Consider the following 21,515-nt stretch of genomic DNA (forward strand, 5'->3'; position numbering starts at 1 on the left):
TCCTCATCCCAAACAGGGTCATGACACTTAATTGATCTTACTCTTCAAATTAATTGCAAACAAATACATAGACATGAACAAAAGGATAATGTAACTTACCCAGTAAGCATCTGTTCTTGGCATGTAGAGCTGTAGATTCACATGTTTTGCATACTCCTGCCATCTAGCGTTGGGTCTGGGTGTTTGCAAGTTGTTTTTCTTCAAAGAAGTCTTTCCAGTCAGGAGGTAGGTAACTCCTCCTTTCGGTGATAGTGCGCATGGGCATCAACTCCATTGTTAGTTTGTTTTCCCGCAGACGGTGATAATTAAGTTAGTAAGTGTAGAATAGAGATGTCCATGCGTATGTATGTAAAGTAAGAAAACTGTAACAGGTATAAATTCCCGGAGAGGCGGGTGGACAAATGTTAATCTACAGCTCTACATGCCAAGAACAGATGCTACTGGGTAAGTAACATTATCAGTTGGAGGCATGTGAGCTGTAGATCACATGCTTTGCATAGACTACAGAGCAGTATACTCCCAAAACGGTGGCGAATCTCTAGCTGCTGCAAGTGTTCTAAGTACTGCCTGGCCTACATTAGCTTGTTGCTTTGCTAACACATCTACACAATAGTGCTTGGTGAATGTGTCTGGTGTACACCATGTTGCTGTCTTACAAATGTCAGCTAGGGGAATATTCCCTAAGAAGGCCATAGTTGTCCCTATTTTGCCGGTGGAATGCGCTCTAGGGGGTATTGTCAAGGTTCTTTTCGCTTTCACATAACAGGTCTGCATACATTTCTCAATCCATCTCTCGACATAATATAGTAGAGCTATTCAAGCATCTAGTGTGTGTAGAGCTCGTTCTGCTACAGAATCAGGTTGAGGAAAGAACACTGGTAACTCAACTGATTGATATTAAAAGCAGAAACCACTTTAGGAAGAAATTTGGGATTGGATCGAAAAACCACTATGTCTTTGTGAAGTTGAAAGAAAGGCTCTTGCATAGGTAGTGCCTGGAGTTCACCAACTCTCCTTAGGGAAGTGATTGCAATAAGAAAAGCAACCTTCCATGAGATGATTTGTAATTGACACCTGTGCATTGGTTCAAATGGTGGACCTATTAGCCTTGTAAGGACTATGTTTAAGTTCCATACTGGTGCAGGTGGAACCCTTGGCGGTACCACTCTTTTTAGTCCTTCTAATAAAGGCTTTAATCACTAGTACCCTGAATAGAGATAAGTGTTGTCTGTTTTGTAAGTATGCAGCAACTGCTGCAAGATGCAATCGAATGGATGCATAAGCTAGTCCAGATTGCTATAGGTGTAAGAGAGAACAGATGATGTTGTCCACTGAAGCATCAATGGGACTGATATTGTTATTGTTACAATGGATAACAAATCGTTTACACTTTGCTCCATAACATGCCCCAGTAGCAGGTTTCCTAGCCTCCTTTAGGATGTTCATACAGTCTGGTGGTAATTGTAAATAACCGAACTCTGTGACTTCAGGAGCCAAACCGCCAAGTTGACTTCCTTGGGATTTGGATGCTTGGTTTCTCCATGGCTGGGGAGACTGGAGTTGAGATGCAGCTTTTGGTGTGGAACTACTAAGAGCTCTATCAGGGTGCTGAACTAAGGCTGACGTGCCTATGGGGGAGCCATGAGAATGAGTTTAAAGGATGTTTGTCTGAGCTTCCGAACTACCAATGGAATGAGTGGGAGAGGCAAAGTGTAGGCAAATATCCCTGACCAGTTCATCTATAGGGCATTGCCTTTGGAGAGCAGGTGTGTTAACCTGGAGGCAAAGCTTGGGCATTTTGCGTTTTGAGCTGTGGCGAACAGGTCTATGTTAGGAAATCCCCATTCCTGAAAGTAGGGGTAGAGAATTTGGGGATGAAGTTCCGACTCATGGATTTGCTGTCTGTCGTCTGAGAAGGTCTGCAATCTGATTGTTTACTCCTGGAAGCTGTTATGCCAGGAGATACATTTTGTGATGTTAAGCCTGTAGGAGAGTAGGGTCTGCTTCCTATGGTTACCCCCACTTTTTGCTGGTGTTTCACCGTTTTTCGACTTTAGTCTGGCTGGGACCCTGCTATTCAGGACCCCAGCCTAGCTGCTTCCTCTCTAAATTGATTGCATGTACTTCAGATACACTCCAGATTGGTTACTGGGTTACCCTTCTGAGTCACTAGTATATGGTACCTTAGGTACTAAGGGCATAGGTACCCCAGAGGCCTACCAGGGGCTGAAGCATGTATTATGCCACCCCTGGGAAGCCTTCCAAAATGGCACCACAGGTCAGCTACTGCAGCCTGGGTAAGGTAGTGCTTGCACCCCTTACTAAGATATAGGTTACCTATATCTACCTTTAATAACTGACACATATAAACCTATAAGTCACTCCTATGGCAGGCCTAATCAATCCTGAAGGCAGAGTGCTTGGATTTGTGTGAGAGGGTGCCCAGGCAAGAGCTGAGCCATCTGCAGCGTTCGGAATCTATTCTCTGAGGCTGTTCTGTGATGCAGCCAGACCATATACTCTTAAGTGCCTTATAACATCGCGGTAAATGCTAACTTTGGAATGGCTGCATGTAAACATGTTATGTTTGGTGTCAAACACTTTGGAATCCTTCCCCCCTCCCCACCAGTCCTGGCGGCGGGAGTAGAATTCCACCCTTCTAGAGGGAGAAGACATGTACACACTTACCTGATCGGTAAAAGTTTAAAAGAGCCCCAGCATCACAAAAGGGATGCTGCAGCCACAGACACGAGTCGACGAACTCCAGCAGGGGAGGCCTGGACAATAGGTTTCCTGTTACAGGGAGGTATAACAACCTCCCAGACAGGCTTTAGTGTATTGGGGCTGGGTGGGTGCATTCATAGAATGCTTTTCAGACAGTGCTGGGGGCACACTTGGTGTCCCTGTGCATACCCCAGTTCAAACCGGTTGCAGGGACACTCACCCCTGCTCTGGCACAAAACTGGACGAAGGGGTGTAACCACCCCACCCCGGGTCCTCCCATAGGTGGGACCCTAGAGTAAGTCCAACCCCTAAACTTAGTATAAGTATAGGAACCCAGTCCTAGGACTTCAGATTACCCTGGACGAAACTCTGCAACATATATCCTGGAACTTCGACACTCTATTTCGACTAAAAGACGGAAGAATCTCCCTTGGGGTCAAGGAGTGACTCCCCTGTTCAAACAGGCACCAAAGAAGCATCTTGCCGGTCTGCATTTCCAAGGCTCCCGCCGGATTTGCGACACAGGACACAGACTTCCAGACTTCTCCAAGGCCAACACAAGATCACAGCAAAGCTGAGACCTGCAGCCCTCACGAGTGACGTGGAACCGGAACTCCTGGACACCGTGCACATTTGCTAGTGCATCGACTTCCCAAGCTTTCCCGAAGTTGTGTATTAGGCTAATTGTAGTCCAAGCCCTGAGCACCATCTGCACCGAAGATTGTGGGCCTACACTCCACGAGTGTTCCGTGGGCCCGCTTCTAGCATTTCTGCTCCAGGCACCTTCACGATCCCTGGTCCGTCGACTGGTGGGTCCTTACGAAGGAAACTCTTTTGTTTCTTGGCCTTCCCTGGTTGCTTCAGACGTGCCCTGACTTCCCTACAAATGGTGAGTCCCTCAGACCTTGCTGGTCGGCCCCAAAGCCAATCTTTGCATTCGTGTGTGGGTTGCTGTTGCCAAGGCTTGTTGGGTCCAATCCGGATACCGACACCGAGGCACTCGACATCCTTCGTGGGACAGCTCGAATCCAGCTCCTGGTTGTCGTCAACGCCTCCTGGTCCTCGTGGCTGAAGAGTCAATCTTCACCTTCTTCACCTGAAATCACCCGACATCGGTGGGCATCTGCTCATCGCCTCCCTGGGTGGAAAATTCGTTCCGCTCGTGAAATTTGTGGATTTTTGGCAATTTCGCGATCCGCCTATCAGGTGAGTTTGAAATCACAATCATAATTCAACCAATTATTTGTGATACTGTGGAAGCAACAAAAAGGTCATGCTTCTTAATAACTGAAATGTATAAAGATTCTAACAACGTATTCGCGGAAAGAAGCAGAAAGTTTACCTCCTCATAGGGAGTATGATTGTTCGGTCAACCTGTTATGCAGGCAATAAAATACTTCATGGAACAATTTGTCCATTAACTCTTAAGTCGGAACAAAGTTTGAGAAAATATATCAAGGACAATCTTAACTAGTGCCAATGACTAATGGAGTATCACTTGAGTGGACTATCAGGACTATCAGGAGTCGAACACCATTACTGTTAAAAGACATTTTGCTCTACCATTAATCTCTGTTTTATTCAATCAAACTGGCCCAATTCTTCACCATATTAAATCTATGAGGTGCTTATAATTTGGTAAAAATAAAATCAGGAAACAAAAGGAAAAAGGCCATTAACCCCTTCGATGCGGGGCTGTTTCCCCCGCTGTGCTGGGGGGCGCCTACAGCGCCCCGGTGCTCATGACAAGGTCAGCTCGTCATGAGCACCGGAGCGCCGTAGCTCATGACGAGCTGAGCTCGTCATGAGCACCCAACGGGTTAACATTCATTACATACACTATGATTACTTGATTGTATTGTTTGGTCTGTGGAATGCATCAGCGGCATTTCACGATTTTATGAACATTATTTGTGACATCGTAGAAACCTACATTATCATCTAGTTAGATGGCATCTTAATTTTTTCTGATTCTTTTGAAGAACAGAGGAAACATCTGAGAGAAGTGTTATAGCGCCAAACCATGCCTTTTCTGCAAATCTATAGAAGTGTAGTTTTGAAATCTCTTGCATTACCATCTTTGGCTTTACCATTTTGTTATTTACATGGATTCGCAAAAGGTTGCTGATGTTACGAAATGCCATAACCAAGGACCGGTAAGGACAGCCAATGGTTCCTGGGTTTTGCTAGCTTTTATAGACACATCAATGTTTTTTAGCTATTGCATCACATTTAATCAGTTTATCAAAACCAAAAACTAGCTTTCACCTCAGCTCCTATTTCGCCACAACTCTTAAATGGGTTTGAATGGAAAGTGGCTTAAACTCTGATGCTAATCCTTCAATCAGCCAACAGAAGAGACTAGGAACAGGGTGGAGAGTGAACCGCTGTAGTAACACAATCTCTCCAGGGAAAATGGAAAATGAGATACAGGGAAGAAGAGAGAAAAACAGGAACTTCAGCTCATCTCTCACATGCCTTGTCCTTCGGCTACATATTACACTCTTTAGTAACACCGACTTATATGGTGGTTTGTTTATGCGAAACACACAATGAATATCTCTGTGAATATAGGCACTGATCACATTTATGCCTCAAACCCTTTTTCTCACAACTAAAGTCTTATGTGAGGCTCTGAAGACAATATCCCATAACGATCTTAGGATGTACCGGAAGAAACAGCCAGGCTCTGAAGCACCAATATGGCAAAGTCGACTAAGTGCTAGGATTCAGGGGTCGATGAAGGTTGGTAATAAGATTTGTTAAGCTAACGTAAGTATTATGGCTGAGTATACTGGATTGGAAGAAGTAAAAGGAAGGAAAACACTACCCGGTAGGAAGAGAAAAACAACTAATGACTGTGGGAATCAGATAACCAAGAAAGGTGCAACATGGATCAGGTACCAATACTTCTTCTGCTGCCGCCCCCCCGGAGTGTTGCCATTGTCATTTTGTTATTGCGATTGGCAGGATCCTTCCTCTGCCCTTAAGGCTTTCACCTACTCAGGCTTACTTTATCGAATCCTGCCAACCTTTTATAATAGAAACCTATGCTTTCCCATTAACGATAGTTCACATTCTTTTTAACAAAGATCCTGTGACAGAAGCATTTCATCGGATTCCTTTTTTCTCCCATTCTTTCTTTCACAGAAAGTCATTACACAATCTTTGATCACAAGTTGGTGGGAATGAAGTAGACATTATCTGGAAGGAGTAAGGTTCCCAATGTCTATGTGGGCAGATCATAATAGTCTGGGGATTCTGAAGAGGATGCGGTTTGTTTCTGGGTTTTAACCCGTTGACTGCAGTGCAAATTCCGCTGCGGTGCGGGCAAATTAATGAGTGGGCGGGGTTCAGCCGGCCATCCTTCGCACAGGCCCACTGTGACGTAGGACTGGGCCGTCCGACGCATGGAACGGGTTAATTTCACATTGTTTATGAACTAGGAGAGAGACACGGAAGAGCTGGGGCTCTCTCAATAAGTGATTGAAACGTCACATCAAAAAAATCCTGGGCTCTACTTAACCCTAAAATACCTTTGAGAGGAATCCATGAATTCCATCACGGACGTTCACCTTTTCAAACAACATACCACTCATTTAGTTATAGCGGGTTACTTTACAAAATATGCCTACTTTGTGCCCTCCTTCCCATACCTTGTGTCCTAGAACTTGCCACAGTCTTTCTTTAATAAGTAGTCTGCCCACACGGGTTATCCTCTATTACTGTCACAGATGGACCCTCATAATTTTAGTCCCACTTACTGGACAGTGCTGTTCCAGAAATTAATTAGACATAGTGAACTATTAATCCACCAGCTTTTACCCAGACAACGTATCTGAATCGGACATTGCAGCGATATTTGCAATGCCTTGCTATAAAACAAGAACATTGGGTCACGTGGCTACCAACTACGGAATCTGCCTACAACAAATCACTGCAAGGTTCCCTAGGTCACTCCTTTTTTTTGTTCTATGGTTTTCAGATACTGCTATATGATTTGTTTCACACACTTCGGTTCCTTCTGTTTTGACAGTCTTAAAGTTACTAGCAACAGAGTAAGTTGACATGCTACTGTATTTACGTCTAGCAAAAGCTCACTATAAAAGATCTGCAGATAGACATCATCAAATTGCTACATCTTGCATTACAGATGACAAGATTTGGCTTTCCATCCACTTTTAGCCCGTCCTAGGATTTCACGCCACGTTTGAGGCTATAAATATGACACCATTTTCTATTACACCTCCTTGCAGATGCATCACCCGGTTGACCACTTTTCGTGTGAGCTATTTCATCTCCTATGTTACCTTCTCCACTGACCATAGTTCACGATACCCCTGTACTCGAACTGGATGATACTGTTGATTCTCAATAGGTCAAGTATCAATTACAATATCTGGTAGACTGCAAGAGGTACAGTAGTAGAAATCAGCTCCTCAAAACCATGTCCCGTGACTTGAGATTTTCTCAAAAAATCCACCCGCCAAGATCTGGGGGAGGTCTTCCTTCAGAGGAATTCCATAAGCAAACTGCACATTCTCTCCAGATCGACTCGGTAGTGAGGACATGTCTGCTCAAGGCAACATTTTTTGCGGTCTGACTTGCAGCGACTGGGCCGTTGGAATGGGGTGAGGAGTGTAATGTGATTTCTGGGTCAATAATAATAATAATAATAATAAAGCGTTTTGTAAAGCGCATGGCTGCACAACTGTGTATCCCCGCGCTGATTGCTGACAAAACTCCCTACGGCCCACCGGAACAGAGTACAGAAAGATGTTAATGGGGGAAGAGATGAGTTTTAAGTTTAACTCTGAAGAGGGTTTCTGATGGTTCCATTCTCAAATGAACTGGGAGGGCATTCCAATGTTTTGCTCCAAGGAATCGAAAGGAGCGACCACCCAGTTTTGCTCTATAGATCCGGGGAAGTTTAAATTGTGACATACCCGAGGATCTGAGGTTTCTGGTAGGGCGATGGATAGTGAGAAGATTTCTCAAATAGGTAGGACCTTTGTTGTGTGCAATTTTATGGGCATAGCAGAGACTCTTGAATCTAATTCTTTCTCTAACTGGGAGCCAATGTAGCTTAGACAAGGCTGCAGAGGCGGATGATCTTTTTGGTAAACCCAGTACCATGCGGGCAGCTGCATTTTGAATGCATTGAAGCTGGTGCAGTTGTTTTTGGTTCACCCCTAATAGGAGAACGTTTCCGTAATCCAAGTGGGGTGTTATTAGTGCATGCACTAAAGTTTTCCTTGCTTCAGTGGGAATCAGATCGATGGTTTTTCGCAAGATTTTTAGCGTGCCCATACATTTGCCTATTGTTTTATTGACTTGTGATTTTCCCGACAAATCCGAGTCAATCATTATCCCTAGGTTTTTGACTTTTTCGACTGGGTGGGGGTACTCACCCAGTGTAGTAGGCCACCAAGCCTGGGACCATATTGAGGTTTTGTTCCCTACCACTAGCACCTCCGTTTTGTCACCATTTAAACGGAGGCAGTTATTATCCATCCAGGTGGCGACCGCAGCCATGCAGCTAGAGAAATTGGTGGCAAATTTCTCGCTATCTGGAGTGAGCTTGAACATGAGCTGGGTGTCGTCAGCATAGCATAATGTAGGCAGAGAAGGATTTGGGGTCAGTAACGGCATGCATTGATGTCTGCCAATACCTTACGATGCACAGACTGTCCTGTAAGAGGCCGTTCACCAGCCACGCACTTTCGTTTTCTTCCCTCTCCGCTCCATCAGGATTACTTCTAAGAGTGCTCTCTTTACACAGTTCTCTTTCAGCTCCTGCCTTCCACCAATCTCCCGTAGCTTCAAAGACTCTCCTCCTTGTACAAAAGTTTCCACAACCTGGTTCTTTCGCTTCCCTCCCCGCTGACAACTCTAAGTACATTTTGCCCTACAGATCAGAAGCCGGTAAGTACAATTCTAAAGGCGTTGTACTGTAAATATTATTGTACAGCCCTTAACTTGAGGTGAGTGCATGGCGTGATGGGTAGAATTGATACGATACAGGAAGATGCCGTAGTACTCTCTTTGGATGCTTCAATGGCATTTGACACCGTGGAATGGTCATATCTCATTGCGGTGTTAGAAAAGCTAGGTTTCGGGCCCCTCTTTATCTCCTGGGTAAGATTCCTTTATGCGGCACCACAGGCTCAGGTCGTAGTGAATAACAAGCGCTCGAAGGCCTTTGCACTCGCCAGGGGTGTCCTCTGTCCCCACTATTATTCACGTTGTCCCTTGAGCCCCTAGGGGCCTGGATCAGACAGGACCCCGTCATACGAGGCCTGAGGTGGTCTGCGGACTGGGAAGATTGCATCTCATTATATGCAGATGACATTCTCCTTTTTTTAACATCCCCCCGCAGATCACTCATGTTTCTTGACATCTTTGAGGTATTTGGGCGGTATTCCGGGTTTTCGATTAACTGGGACAAATAGATACTTTATGTGCTCAAGGGCTCCCCCCCCCCTTTATTCGATGATTGCCCCATTCAGATTGCACAGGGTGGATTTCGCTACCTGTGAATATTTGTTACTCCTGACCCTAAGTTGCCTATTAAAAGAAATTTGCTCACCCCCCACCCCCCTACAGAAGCTGCAAAGGGATATCGTCACTTGGAAGACGCTCCCCCTTTCACTCCTGGGACAGGCAGCCTTATTTTAAATGATGGCCCGGCCAGCTTCCTGTATGCACTGCAAAATACGCCCAACCCGGTGCCGGCTAGCTATTTTAGGGAAATTGAAGACCTCCAAAGGGAACTGATCTGGAACGGAGGAGCCCGTATAGCGCACAAGAAACTGGTCCTCAACTGGTTCGATGGAGGCATTAGCCTCTCTGACATCAAGAAATACTATTGGGCCATTCAGTTGACAGCCATTAACCGGGCCACCTATCGCGGCCCTCATGATCCAGGATATGCCATGGATAGATGGCTGCTGCCGGACAGGACCTTTGGTGTTGCACTTTGCACTCCCCGGGAGAAACTCCCACTCACCGTCCCTACCAAGCATTTCGTAAGGATCTGGCATGAGGTCCAAAAAAGCAAGGGCTGGAGCGGTAGGCTAACCCTCGCCACCCCATTGTAGGACTCTGCAGAACTCGGCCAACTGCGGACCTCCAAAGGGTTTGATAGGTGGGATTTAATTGGCATCTCACGAATAGGTGATCTCTGGTCCAAGGGAGAGGTGGTGCCGTTTTCAATACTACAACAGCGATTTGAAATGGTGGACTCTAGAGTTTTTGCGCTATCTGCAGATCCGCCATGCCCTATACTCGGCGATACCGAAGGGCACCTCACTCCCTGACTCCTCCCCACTGGAGGATAGGCTCCTTGATGGCTACTTGCCGGAAAAGGCAGTCTCCGTTACTTATAAAAAAGCTCCTGTATAATACCCCTGATCCTCTCGAAACACATTCGGTGGCAGACGGCCTTGAAATAGATGAGGATGAATGGAGGGAGGGGGTAGCATACCCTCGGGAGGTGGGTATTTCTGCTCGATTACGGCTAGTCCAGCTGAAGATCCTCTATAGGACCTACATCACCGGACCACAAATGGTGGACATGTGAAGGGGGTAGGGGTGAGTGCCGTAGGGGGTGTGGACAAGTGGGCACATTTATGCATATCCTTTGGGACTGTGATCATATCCAGGAGTTCTGGCAAGCGGTACACCGCACCTTTCGGTCTGTCCTGAACAAACTCATACACCCTGAGGCGAAGCGCTGCATCCTTAACATTTGGGAACATACTGACCTCACCACCTCCGAGAGGACCTGGGTAACTCTGAGTCTCTCGACAGCCAAACGGGACCTAGCGCAACACGGGGGATCTGATACACCTCCCACACTGATCCAGTGGAAACCAAACATGGATTGCAACATGTTTCGAGAAAAGACTGTATATATTGCAAGGGGTTGTCCAAAAAAGTGGTCCGTAATTTGGGGTGCATGGAACTCATACAGAGGTGATATCTGTGAATCACCATTGATACCCACAGAAGAAGAAGACCTATCCTCTTGAGCCCAAATGAGAGATTCACCTGTGTGATGTGTTTGACGATCTACAATCTGTGTATTGTTGCTATATATTGTGCTGCACATCTATGTAACAGTGCTGCTGTCTCTTTATATATCTTCAATAAAAAGATTTAAAAAAAATATATATATTATTGTACAATTGTTCATCTCTACCTCTTGATAGCAAATGTCTTGTAGAAAGAAACACGATCAAATGCTTGATGTTATCCAGCTTGCCTATTTTGCTACAATCCTCCTGCGTTCTACTTGGGTGCCTCGGAGAAGCCTTGCACTGGTTCTGTATCTCTCTTTGATCCATTCCCCCTTTCTCCTGGAAAATACCTACTATGCCAGCTTACAACTACTGCAAGTGAAGAGGCACATACTACTAGGAAGTAGGCAGGTTATTGTCATACTCTATCAATAATAAAAACAGTTTGCAACACAGTACCGTAGAGGTTAATTAAAAGATAGAAGAGGAAAGGAGATTTTGTGAGTGATTACGAGACTGGCATGGCACATAACGCAAAGTTTAAGATTAGCACAATAAAACAGAAGAACTGACCATAAAACTAATGACCCACTTTAAGGACGCAACCCAGCCAAAGAGTGATTTGAAGTGGTTCAAACTTGAAGATATAATTGCATCAGAAGAGGATGCAAAGTGATTAACGCTGAAAACAATTAAGGATTTACACTTCATATACAGATTCAGAGGAGTTAAAATTGGAGTCATTAAACGTGGATTAATATCTAGTTCTTCAAAAACAGCTATAAGGATGTTCAACAGGGTACACTGACACTCATCTCATATATTTTTGTTGGTTTATGCTCGATTATTTGGTCGCATTGCAAAAAAATGTGATATCAATGTAACTCTTTGTAAATGACAGGCATTGTCAAAAAGTTGATGTAAATGTAAGTCTATATAAATGAATCAGAGTAAAGGTGGCATACTGTTGTTCAAGCAATGTATAACATATTAGAGGTGCAAATATTTAGTGCATCCTCAGATGGAGAGGCTCTTCTCTCCTTTTTTATCACTGCACTGAGGACTCTAATTAATCAAAATTTGGAAAGATACATAATGTTGCAGTAATAGTCTACAAACCAGCTATCATCCTACCACAGCTTGACTCTAACGTTGTGGTTGATCGTATACACTGCAATGCTGCCTTTCGGCTAGGTTCTTCTCAAAAAGCAATAATCTTGTTGATCTCTTTGTCTCTCACAATCACCACCGATGACCACGTACAACAAGAATATGAAAGGCAGAAGTAGAAGTGAGGAAAGGGAAATTGGATAATGATATCGCCGTTCCCTGGCTCAAGTGTGGCGGTCAGAGGCTGCATTATGCTTGGCGGGACCGCCATGGTCCCACCAAGCGTATTAAGAGTTTCCTCTCAGACAGGCTTTTCGAGGCTGTTCCCATGAAAACCCTGGCGGGACGGAACAAAGGGTGTGGGTGCCCTACAGGGTCCCCCTGTGCCTCAAACACATGTGGATGCACACAGGGGCCCATAACATGTGCCCCCCTGTGGGTAAGCTCATAGGTTCCTGCACAGCATGGACTTTCGAGTCCATGCCGTGCAGAAACCTTGTACTGGGGTCCCAATGCGATGCCTTTTTTAATGGCACTACCACCTTTAAAAGAGGCACCGCCATGGGACCACCACGCTGCCAGCCTGCAAGACCACATAAAAATCGTAATTTAGCGGGCGGCGCGGGTTTTCGCAGAGCAGTGGCATGGGGGTTTGCACCACCGCTTTGCCAAAAACTCGTAATCAGGGCCTAAAAGTTATAAATGGTCATAAAGACACGTTTGTTCTGAGCCACTGCAGAGGTGCTTTTAGAAGAGTTCAAAGCAATGCCAAATAGGCTCAGGACCTTTTGTCCTGGGCCCTAGACATCTTGGGCTGTCTTTGTCTCTGTTCAGCTCCCTTACCTTGGACTATCTATTGTAAATAGGAACCACAGGAGCGATACAGCTTACATGGACAAATATTACGCTCTTGATGCTGATACTACCCACCTTGAAGGACAGGAACGATGAGCATAATTCTGTTGCTTAGATTTCTTGAGTCACCTTTGTGAATGGATCTGCAGTGTTAAATCAATTATCAATCAAAGAAAAGATTGTGGTCGTCGGTTCACTACTAATGAGAAACATCCTTCCAATAACCTCACACTCCCTGATAAAAGGCTGCTGCTAGCTGTTAGAGGATATCCGCTATTCTATCATCTACCTCTCACAATTTAGACACCAGTCAATGGCAGTTTTCCTGATGACAGAGCTGGCAAAAAATCCCTCTCTACTGAACAATCAGCCTTGGACATGTTGGTGAAAGGCCCATCCTATTTAGGATGCAACTTCTGACCCCATCTCCATCAGCTTTCTTTTTCTAAGGGAGTAGCTAGTGGTGGACCCGGCAAAGGAAGTGCCTCCACCGCACCAGCCGTTCACTCACTGGCTCACGAAACTCGACTGAAGCGGTTTATCGTCAACAAAATATTCTGATCAAAAATAGTCAGTGGACACTTACTGGTTACAACCCCGGCCAGGCCCAGCACAAACTGTTGCTCATCTGAATCCAAGTCCTGCGGCTCCTTGATGACCTCAGTCAGGGACTTCACAAAGCTCTCTATTGTCTGCCCAGCGAGGGTGAAAAATCTCACCGCTTTACTCTGCAAATGCAAAAGATAACACTATGTCTGTTTGGTATGCCATCATTTACATGTAAAGAAATATTAAGAAAAGAAAATCATCGCTAACAAGGAGGAATGAAATGCAAAAAACATTTTTCATCAAGTGGAACTGGAGCTCTTGAACAATCAGATACATCAGTTGGCTTGTCGAGGTTCTAGAGAACAGACGTTATCGCCATAACTGTAGCAAATGTTTAAGAAGTGAAACGAGGTGGCTTGTTGAAATCATCATAACCTGAGACTAGGCAATGTTCTAGACCCAGGCAACAGGTTTCAAGCTATAGACTGCAGCACTCCATTTCATCTAGTCATACGCTTGTAGTAAGGATGATACAGTATTAGCTAAGCTCCTATTTACGTAACCCACCACATCCAGAGAACAAGCCTGCTTCGCCAGAGCCTTCTCTATTCTTCAAACCTTAAGAACATGCTAGATCCCCAGACTGAGAAATAAAGCCTGATTCTTTAGGTCTAGACTGCATCATACACTGCCGAGCTCCTGAGATTCAGGTTCATTCTCCAAGGCTGGGGCCTAAGTTCTCAAGACTAAGGGATCAAGTTCCATTTTACAGAACCAGAGTACAAACTTTATTCACCAGGAGCAGAGATCAAACTAACCCACAGAGAAACCTCACATCTCCTGCCCTTAATTGCCCAGGCTAGAAGAGCATGCAGTTAATTTGCCAATCCAGAAAAGCATATGCTTGATAGTCGATCGAAAGAGATCACACTCACTAAACCATGCCCAAAATGCATGCTCGTTCTTCAGCCATGGAGACTGAGATGAGACTCATCACGAGCTGAAACCTTTTGTTTCTCAGCATTAGGGGCAGTTCAACCTGTATCCAGTCTCTGTATGCTATCTCTTTGCATGCCTAAGAAAGGTGCAGGATGCTGACATGTTCGTAACTCTATGGACACAAGAGGTCAGGAATAGAAAAGGCTTGCACAAAGTCTAACTTATGCGATGGAATAGATTTGTTTTTCTGTATTTGCATGGAACAGGCACTCTGTGTTGGACTACAATGTTCACAACCACATGGATCTCCTTTGAAGGAGGAGCAAGATGGCCATGTTGAGATGGTATATGGAAAGCTTTACAAATAAAGGCAATCAGAAAGACAGGCCTATCTGTGCTGCAGTTGTGATTAAAGTGGTACAAAAGGGGGTGGTGGTGATGAACGGAGCATCTGAACCAATCAAACACTGACACCCAGTCAACAGATCTGGTTTTAATCCATCACCGTTCTTTAGCCCACTCTGCCACCCCAGTTCAGGCATGGCCATATGAAAATCAGTCTGACCCTGTGCCTCATGGGAACAGTCCAGCCCAAACTGGGGTGGTAGAGTGGGCTAAAGAACGGTGATGGATTAAACCCAGATCTTTTGACTGGGTGTGAGCGTTTGATTGGTTCAGATGCTCCGTCCATCACCACCCCCTTTTGTACCGATTTGTTCGCCTTAAGTTGGCAGGGTATGCTCAGACGTGAGTCCCTTGCTCATTTTGCCACTGGATTCAAGCAAGCCTGGCTGAAGAGGGCTGTAATGCCAGAAACCGGTCCTAGGAAGCTTGTTTCCGGTCCAGGGAAGGCATGGCTTGGCAGTTCGGGCTCGACTGTTCCCATGAGGCACACGGTCAGTGATTTGCATATGGCCATGTCTGAACTGGGGTGGCAGAGTGGGCTAAAGAACGGTGATGGATTAAACCCAGATCTGTTGACTGGGTGTGAGTGTTTGATTGGTTCAGATGCTCCGTCCATCACCACCCCCTTTTGTACCGCAGTTGTGATTAAAAGCACTGCTGTTGCACTGCTGTTGAAGTGAATGCCAGCTGATGGCAAACAGTTGTGTGGTCATTTAACTGGTTGAATCAGTCCTCACCCCTACATTTTTCTAAGCTATTTTTTCAGACAACGCCCCCCCCCCCTCTCCCACTCACCCCGTTTTAAAAGATTCAATGCTGCTGTGTCAACATGACTGCAATGTCTTGTAAAATCTCGGCTCCCTGAAACGGACACTTGATTCTCCAGTCTTGAAGCACACATGTGATTGTGTACCTCCAAAGGATATGAGTGCATGTTGGATTCTCCAAGACCAGGGAACATGCTCGATTCTCCGGCCTCAGTGCACACACTGTCTTCCCCAGACTTTTAGGGCATACCTGATTCAGTATCACAGAGAGCACAAAAGATTCTCCAACTCCTAAGTGTACCCTCAATTCTCCATCCCCAGACACACACTCCATTCTCAGGGTATGGATCACAGCATCTATACCCTAACATCCTTGAATTCCCTGAATTTAGTTAGTATGGAGTTGGAATATTAAGTTTTTAAGTTTTATTATCCAGCAAATTCCCTGAAATAAGAGGATGATTAAAATGGCGGTCTCCCCACCATCGTAACCAACTTTACCGCCCAGCATATTATGATGGCGGGCGGACATGTGGCGGTCGTAAACACTGACCGCAATGCATGTGGCGGGCTGCTTGAGCCCGCCGGTGCGGCGGAGGGGCTTGTAGTCCCTACAAAGCTGGCGGTGCCTGTAGGCACTGCTGAAGGGATTACAATGTTCCTTTCCACCAGCTGTTTCATGGCGGGCTACCCGCCATGGAAAGGGACATTGGGGATCCCCCCCTCCCCTTCACCCCTAGTAGTGGGCGTTAGGGAGCACCTATGGTGCCCCCTACATATCCCTGTACCATGTGGCTGGCCCCGCATCACCCCTACCAAGAAGGTGCCAATGACAGGGTAAGGGCACCCTCTATGGATAAATTGTGTCAGGAAGTTCGAGCAAGAATTGGAGAAAACAGCTGGTGCACGAAGAGATTAAAATAGAGAAGTGACAAATAATAGGTCAAGTGTGGAGAAGGTGGGGGGGCGTGGCCAGCAACATGGCCGACTAGACGTGCCTGAACAGAGCTCCGGCCGAGCCTGCTTATTATCCGGCATTCACTATCCCCCAAGACCCAGAACCGGCACCAAAAGTGAGGAACTGACGCCCGGACACCTGCCAAGGGCTGCTGCAGTCCCGAAACGGAGCCGACCCCGCCTGGCCATTGTACGTGACGGTGTCTCCTCTATGCCCCGGAGATCGTCCTGACGGCCTGGGAGACGGGAGGAAGAGGAGCGCGCCAAGTGCCGGCATTCCCGCAAATAGCTGTTGCGGGCTGATGGAGGCTTGATCGGGTGCTCGGCCACCGGGCGGACGATCACACACCGCCGCCGCCGGACAGCGGGAGCAGGACGGAGGTGACCGACGACCACCTACTCAAGATGGCGACCGTCGTGGCGATGGAGAGGTAGCGACGGCGAGATCCCCGCATTGGTTCCGACGCTGTGCAGATTCTGTGCCTGGGAGCAGAGACGGAGGGCCGGTGAGCCTTCCACCGAGGTGAGGAGGGCCGCACCTGTCCTGGGCCTGGCACTGGGATTGATCTCGGTGGCGGCGCCCGCCTTTACCAAGATGGCGGCCGCGCACTGACGACCCACGGAGAGACGGCCCTCGAGCCGCGACAGACTACGGAGGCCTGCTCCTCCTGCCCTGGAACTCCTGTGGCCCGCTCCGGCTCGGGAGCGGCTGGTTGTCGCCGCCGGCACCACCCTGCCTGTGCCCACGCCTGGTGATCCGGCACTGCGACAGGGAGAATCCCGGGGGGGACGCGCACGAGGCACAGGCTGAGGAGCACCCCCTGGCCCCCGCGGCGCGGACAGGGGTGAAGACGGGGCCCCCTCCAGTATTGCAGCCGGGGTGAATCTGCGACCAGAGCCCGGCCCCAGCGCTCCACGTCAGGACAGGGAGTGTACGCGGGCCCCGGCCCAGAGGTTCCCAGGACCATAATTAGGGGCCGCCCAAGGGCATTGCGTTGTCGAGGCGCTACTTCACTCTGCCTCTGTTCCCGGCGCACGGCCGAGCCCAGCGATACCGCGGAGGGAGGCAAGTTCATCCCAGAAGCCCCTGGCCTCTAGACAACGCCGCTATGGGTAAGAATGCAACGGCACCCAAGACCAAGGGGCAAGGCCCAATGGACAATTTCGCTGCTCCGCGACCCGCGGTGGAACAACGGCCCGTGCAATCAGGAGCACGCAATGACACGGACATGCTGCTGGAGGCCATACAGGCGTCTAGAACGGACATCCAAGCTTCACGAGCGGCCTTGGAAACCAAAATCGGGGAGGTAGGATCCGAGGTTACGCTGCTACGCCAGGACTTTCGTAACTTAACCGACAGGGTCACGGTGACTGAGACAAGGTTGACGGACAATGAGAAGTCGGTGGCTGAGCTAAGGAAGGACATGGCAGAGCTCCAGGCCTCCCACCGTCAACTTCTGTGGAAGGTGGACGATGCCGAGAACAGGTCAAGGCGGAACAACCTGCGCTTCGTGGGCTTTAGAGAAGGGATTGAAGAAAGGAGTATGACCGCCTTCCTCCTTGACTGGCTCAAAAAGACCTTCCCTACGGCGCGGTTTTCCCCGTGTTTTATCATAGAGAGGGCGCACAGGGCGCTCTTGGCCAAACCACCGGAGGGTGCGAGACCAAGACCGGTCATAGCCCGGTTTCTGAACTTTGCCGATCGAGATCTGATATTGCGAGAGGCCAGGACACTGGGTGAGATCCGCTTTGAAAACGCCACCATAATGATCTTCCCGGACTACAGTCAGGAAGTCTCCAAACAACGCCGCTCCTTTGACGCCGTAAAAGCAAAGCTGAGGTCCCTCAACATCCAGTATATGCTCCTCTTCCCGGCCAAGCTCAAGGTCATTTATCAGGACAAATCCATCTTTTTTGCACACCCGGACGACGCGTGGCAATGGCTGGAGGAGCGGCCTATCCTGAATAGTAGGGAGGCGGCGGGCCGGGCAGAGCTAGACCGGTCACTACGGGAACGTCCGACATGGGAGAGGCCGAAGCCGCAAAGACGGAGATTGAAGAGGACACAGCACAAGACGCCGCAAACTCCATACAGGACCAGCAACCAGCAGGACAGGAGGCGAGGCAGGTCGGCGTCACCGGGCTCCGACTCCGTGGCAGGCTCGAGGTTTGGTAGCCTGAGAAATGGAATCCGCTCGGAGGAAGAAGAAATAGAGGAATCGGAGGGCCGCGCATCCGGAGGAGAGGAGGATGATACAAGGAGTGATTCGTTGCACCCTCTGGCCAAAGAGATCCGGCAGCTGGAGCAAGACTCTACAGGTCGTGAGGAACGGATGGACACACAAGACTCACACTCGTGAACAACGATGCACTGGGAAAGGGAAAAGATGACGGCTCGGCGATGCAGAGCAAGCAAGTTGGCACCCCCCTAGTACTGTTTTTTGTGTTTTTTAGCACTGGTTGAGGTTTCTTGAGGGTGGGATGTGTGGGAGGGCGACAGGCCTACTCCCGTGGATAGTTGAGACCCGGATGGGGATGCAACTGGAAGGGGAGGGAGGTGGGGTGGGGGGAGCGGGATGGGGCTTTGTTACCATGTTACCCCACGTTGGGGTTGTTGAGAGAGCTGGGGAGGGAGGGGGGAAGTTCGTCAAAAAACAGCAGCAGCAGCAAGTTCGGGAAAGTTTACCCTTGCCACCGTCCCGGCCCTGGGGCCCGGTGCTGGATAGTCCTCAAGTGGAACAATGGCGAGTACACTAGCTACACCCCACGGTGAAGGCGCTGGGGTTAAGGCGCTGACCTGGAACGTAAACGGACTGGGTTCCAAAATTAAGAGGAGCCTGGTCACTGCATATATTAAACGAGTGGCACCTGACATCGTTTTCCTCCAGGAAACACATTTGAGGGGGAACCGCTGTGCCTTTTTAGCGCGCGGGCAGTACACAGTTCTGGCACACGCGGGTTACACCATGGACTCACGGGGCACGGCAATACTAGTTAGGAAAACAGCACCTTTCGCAGTCACACGTACATGGTTAGACCCACAGGGCTCGTTTGCCGGGGTGCAGGGGACATGGAGGAGGCGCAGGTACACTCTACTGTCGGTATATGCTCCACCCAAATTACAAACACGAACAATGCAGGAGATCACGGCCATTCTGCTAGACACGGCGGACACAATACAGATTGTGGGGGGGGATTTCAACGACGTGATGAGCACGACGCGCGATAGATCTGGGAACCCCCACACAGTGGCTGCAGAGACGGCTTTGGCGCGCAGAATGGACACGATCGGTCTTACTGACGTTTGGCGGTGGCTACATCCTGCCCACGTGGCTTACTCATTTTACTCTGGGGCCCACAAGGTCTTCTCTAGGCTAGATTACATTTTCACATCTAGGCAGGAGCTTTCGGCGGGAGACGAGGCGGACTATAGGGCGAGGGGTATCTCGGACCATTCTCCGCTGTTCGTACACATAGGTCGGGGAAGGGGGAGAGGCCAGGCACAGTGGCATATGTCGCCATGGGATTTACAGACTCCTGAAATTCTAAGGGGCATAAGAGCGGATATCAAAGTTTTTATGGCCGAAAATGAGGGATCGGTACAGTCCGGAGTGACACTGTGGGAAGCCATGAAAACGGTGTTGAGGGACCGCTTCCAATCCAGGGTAGGGGAGGCCAGAAGGAAACGCACGGAAGCCATAGCGAAGGAGGAGGCAAACATCTTGACCCGAGAGGCAGAATATCACAGAACGAAGGAGGAGGTTGATCTTAGACTACTGCTAGATACGCAAAGGCTGTATAGAGAACTAAGTACGGACGAGGCGCGTACACAGGCGCTGGCCACCCTACATCGCTTATACGATGTTGGCGACAAATCTGGTAAACTCATGGCATGGTTGAGCAGGCGCGAGAGAGCTGCCAGGTGGGTGGATTGGGTTGAGCTCCCTAGTAAGGCGCGGGCGTCCACAGACGGCGCCATTGCAGAGGCCTTTGCGACCTATTACGAAGACTTCTACAGGGCGAGGGACCTAGGGGACTGCGAGGTGGCGCGATCGTTCCTGGGTAGCGTGGACATTCCGCAGTTGACCCCTGAAGATAGTGAGGCTTTGGAAGCCGCCCTGTCCCTAGATGAAATTGCAGAGGCGATGGCTGCCCTGAAACCGGGGAAGGCTCCGGGACCTAATGGTTTCCCGGCGGAGTTCTTCAAACGAACGGGGGACCTCCTTTCGTGTCACATGAAGTCGCTGTATGAGGGTGCGTTTGCCTCCGGAGGCCTCCCGCCGGACCTGGCCCTAGCTACCATAATCCCGATCCACAAGGAAGGCAAGCCCCTTGGAGACTGTTCCTCCTATCGCCCAATCTCGTTGCTAAATATTGAGACCAAAATCCTAGCCACTATTCTTGCAAGGCGCTTGCGTCAGGTAATTACGGGCCTGATCCACCCGGACCAGTCCGGGTTCCTGCCGGACAGGGCCACCAAACTCAACCTGCGGCGCGCCCACAACTGGCTCCAAGAAGTCTGTGACAGGAGGGAGCCACATTGGTTCCTCTCCTTGGACGCGGAAAAAGCGTTCGATGCGGTCCACTGGCCTTTCCTAATGGGGACCCTTGAACGGTTTGGGTTTGGGCCCAAGTTCCAGCGCTGGGTGAAACTTCTATACTCGAAACCTAGGGCTAGAGTGCGCGTAAACGGGCGAATGTCGAGAGAGTTCGCGATAGAGCGGGGGACGCGACAGGGGTGTCCGCTATCCCCACTCCTTTTTACCCTCACGATCGAGATCCTTGCGATCCGCATCCGGCTCAACCGAGCTGTGACTGGCTTCCACTGGGGGGAATCGGCCACTGACCAGGAGAAGATCTCCCTTTACGCCGATGATGTGCTGCTGTATGTGACCGACCCGGCCACGACGATACCGGCCTTATTCAGGGAACTGGACGACTTTGGGGCGGTAGCCGGCCATACTATAAACTGGCATAAGTCGGTCCTATACGACCCACAAGGTGCCCCGCGAGGGGAGGAGCTGCCTGAGCTGCTCATTCACACCACGGCAGGCTTCCGGTATCTGGGGGTCTTTATCACCCGAGATGTGCAGCGCTCCTACACGGACAATGTCGATAGAATTTTGGTGGCGGCAAAGGCGGAGATGGATAGGTGGCGGCCGCTCCCGCTCACCATTTTGGGCAGGGC

General features: G+C 48.8%; 1 protein-coding gene across 4 annotated transcripts in view; it reads right to left on the bottom strand.

Annotated features, from left to right (window-relative positions):
- Positions 1-21,515, bottom strand: part of HSF2BP (heat shock transcription factor 2 binding protein) — a 251,031-nt gene that overhangs the window by 107,787 nt on the left and 121,729 nt on the right. For all 4 annotated transcript variants that reach the window (XM_078656400.1, XM_078656399.1, XM_078656398.1 and 1 more), the window contains one exon: positions 13,297-13,438. In XM_078656400.1, the coding sequence (XP_078512526.1) occupies positions 13,297-13,438 (142 nt within the window). The remainder of the gene's footprint in view (positions 1-13,296; positions 13,439-21,515) is intronic.

This window comes from Lissotriton helveticus, chromosome 8 (assembly GCF_964261635.1).
Source record: "Lissotriton helveticus chromosome 8, aLisHel1.1, whole genome shotgun sequence".
Lineage (NCBI taxonomy): Eukaryota > Metazoa > Chordata > Amphibia > Caudata > Salamandridae > Lissotriton > Lissotriton helveticus.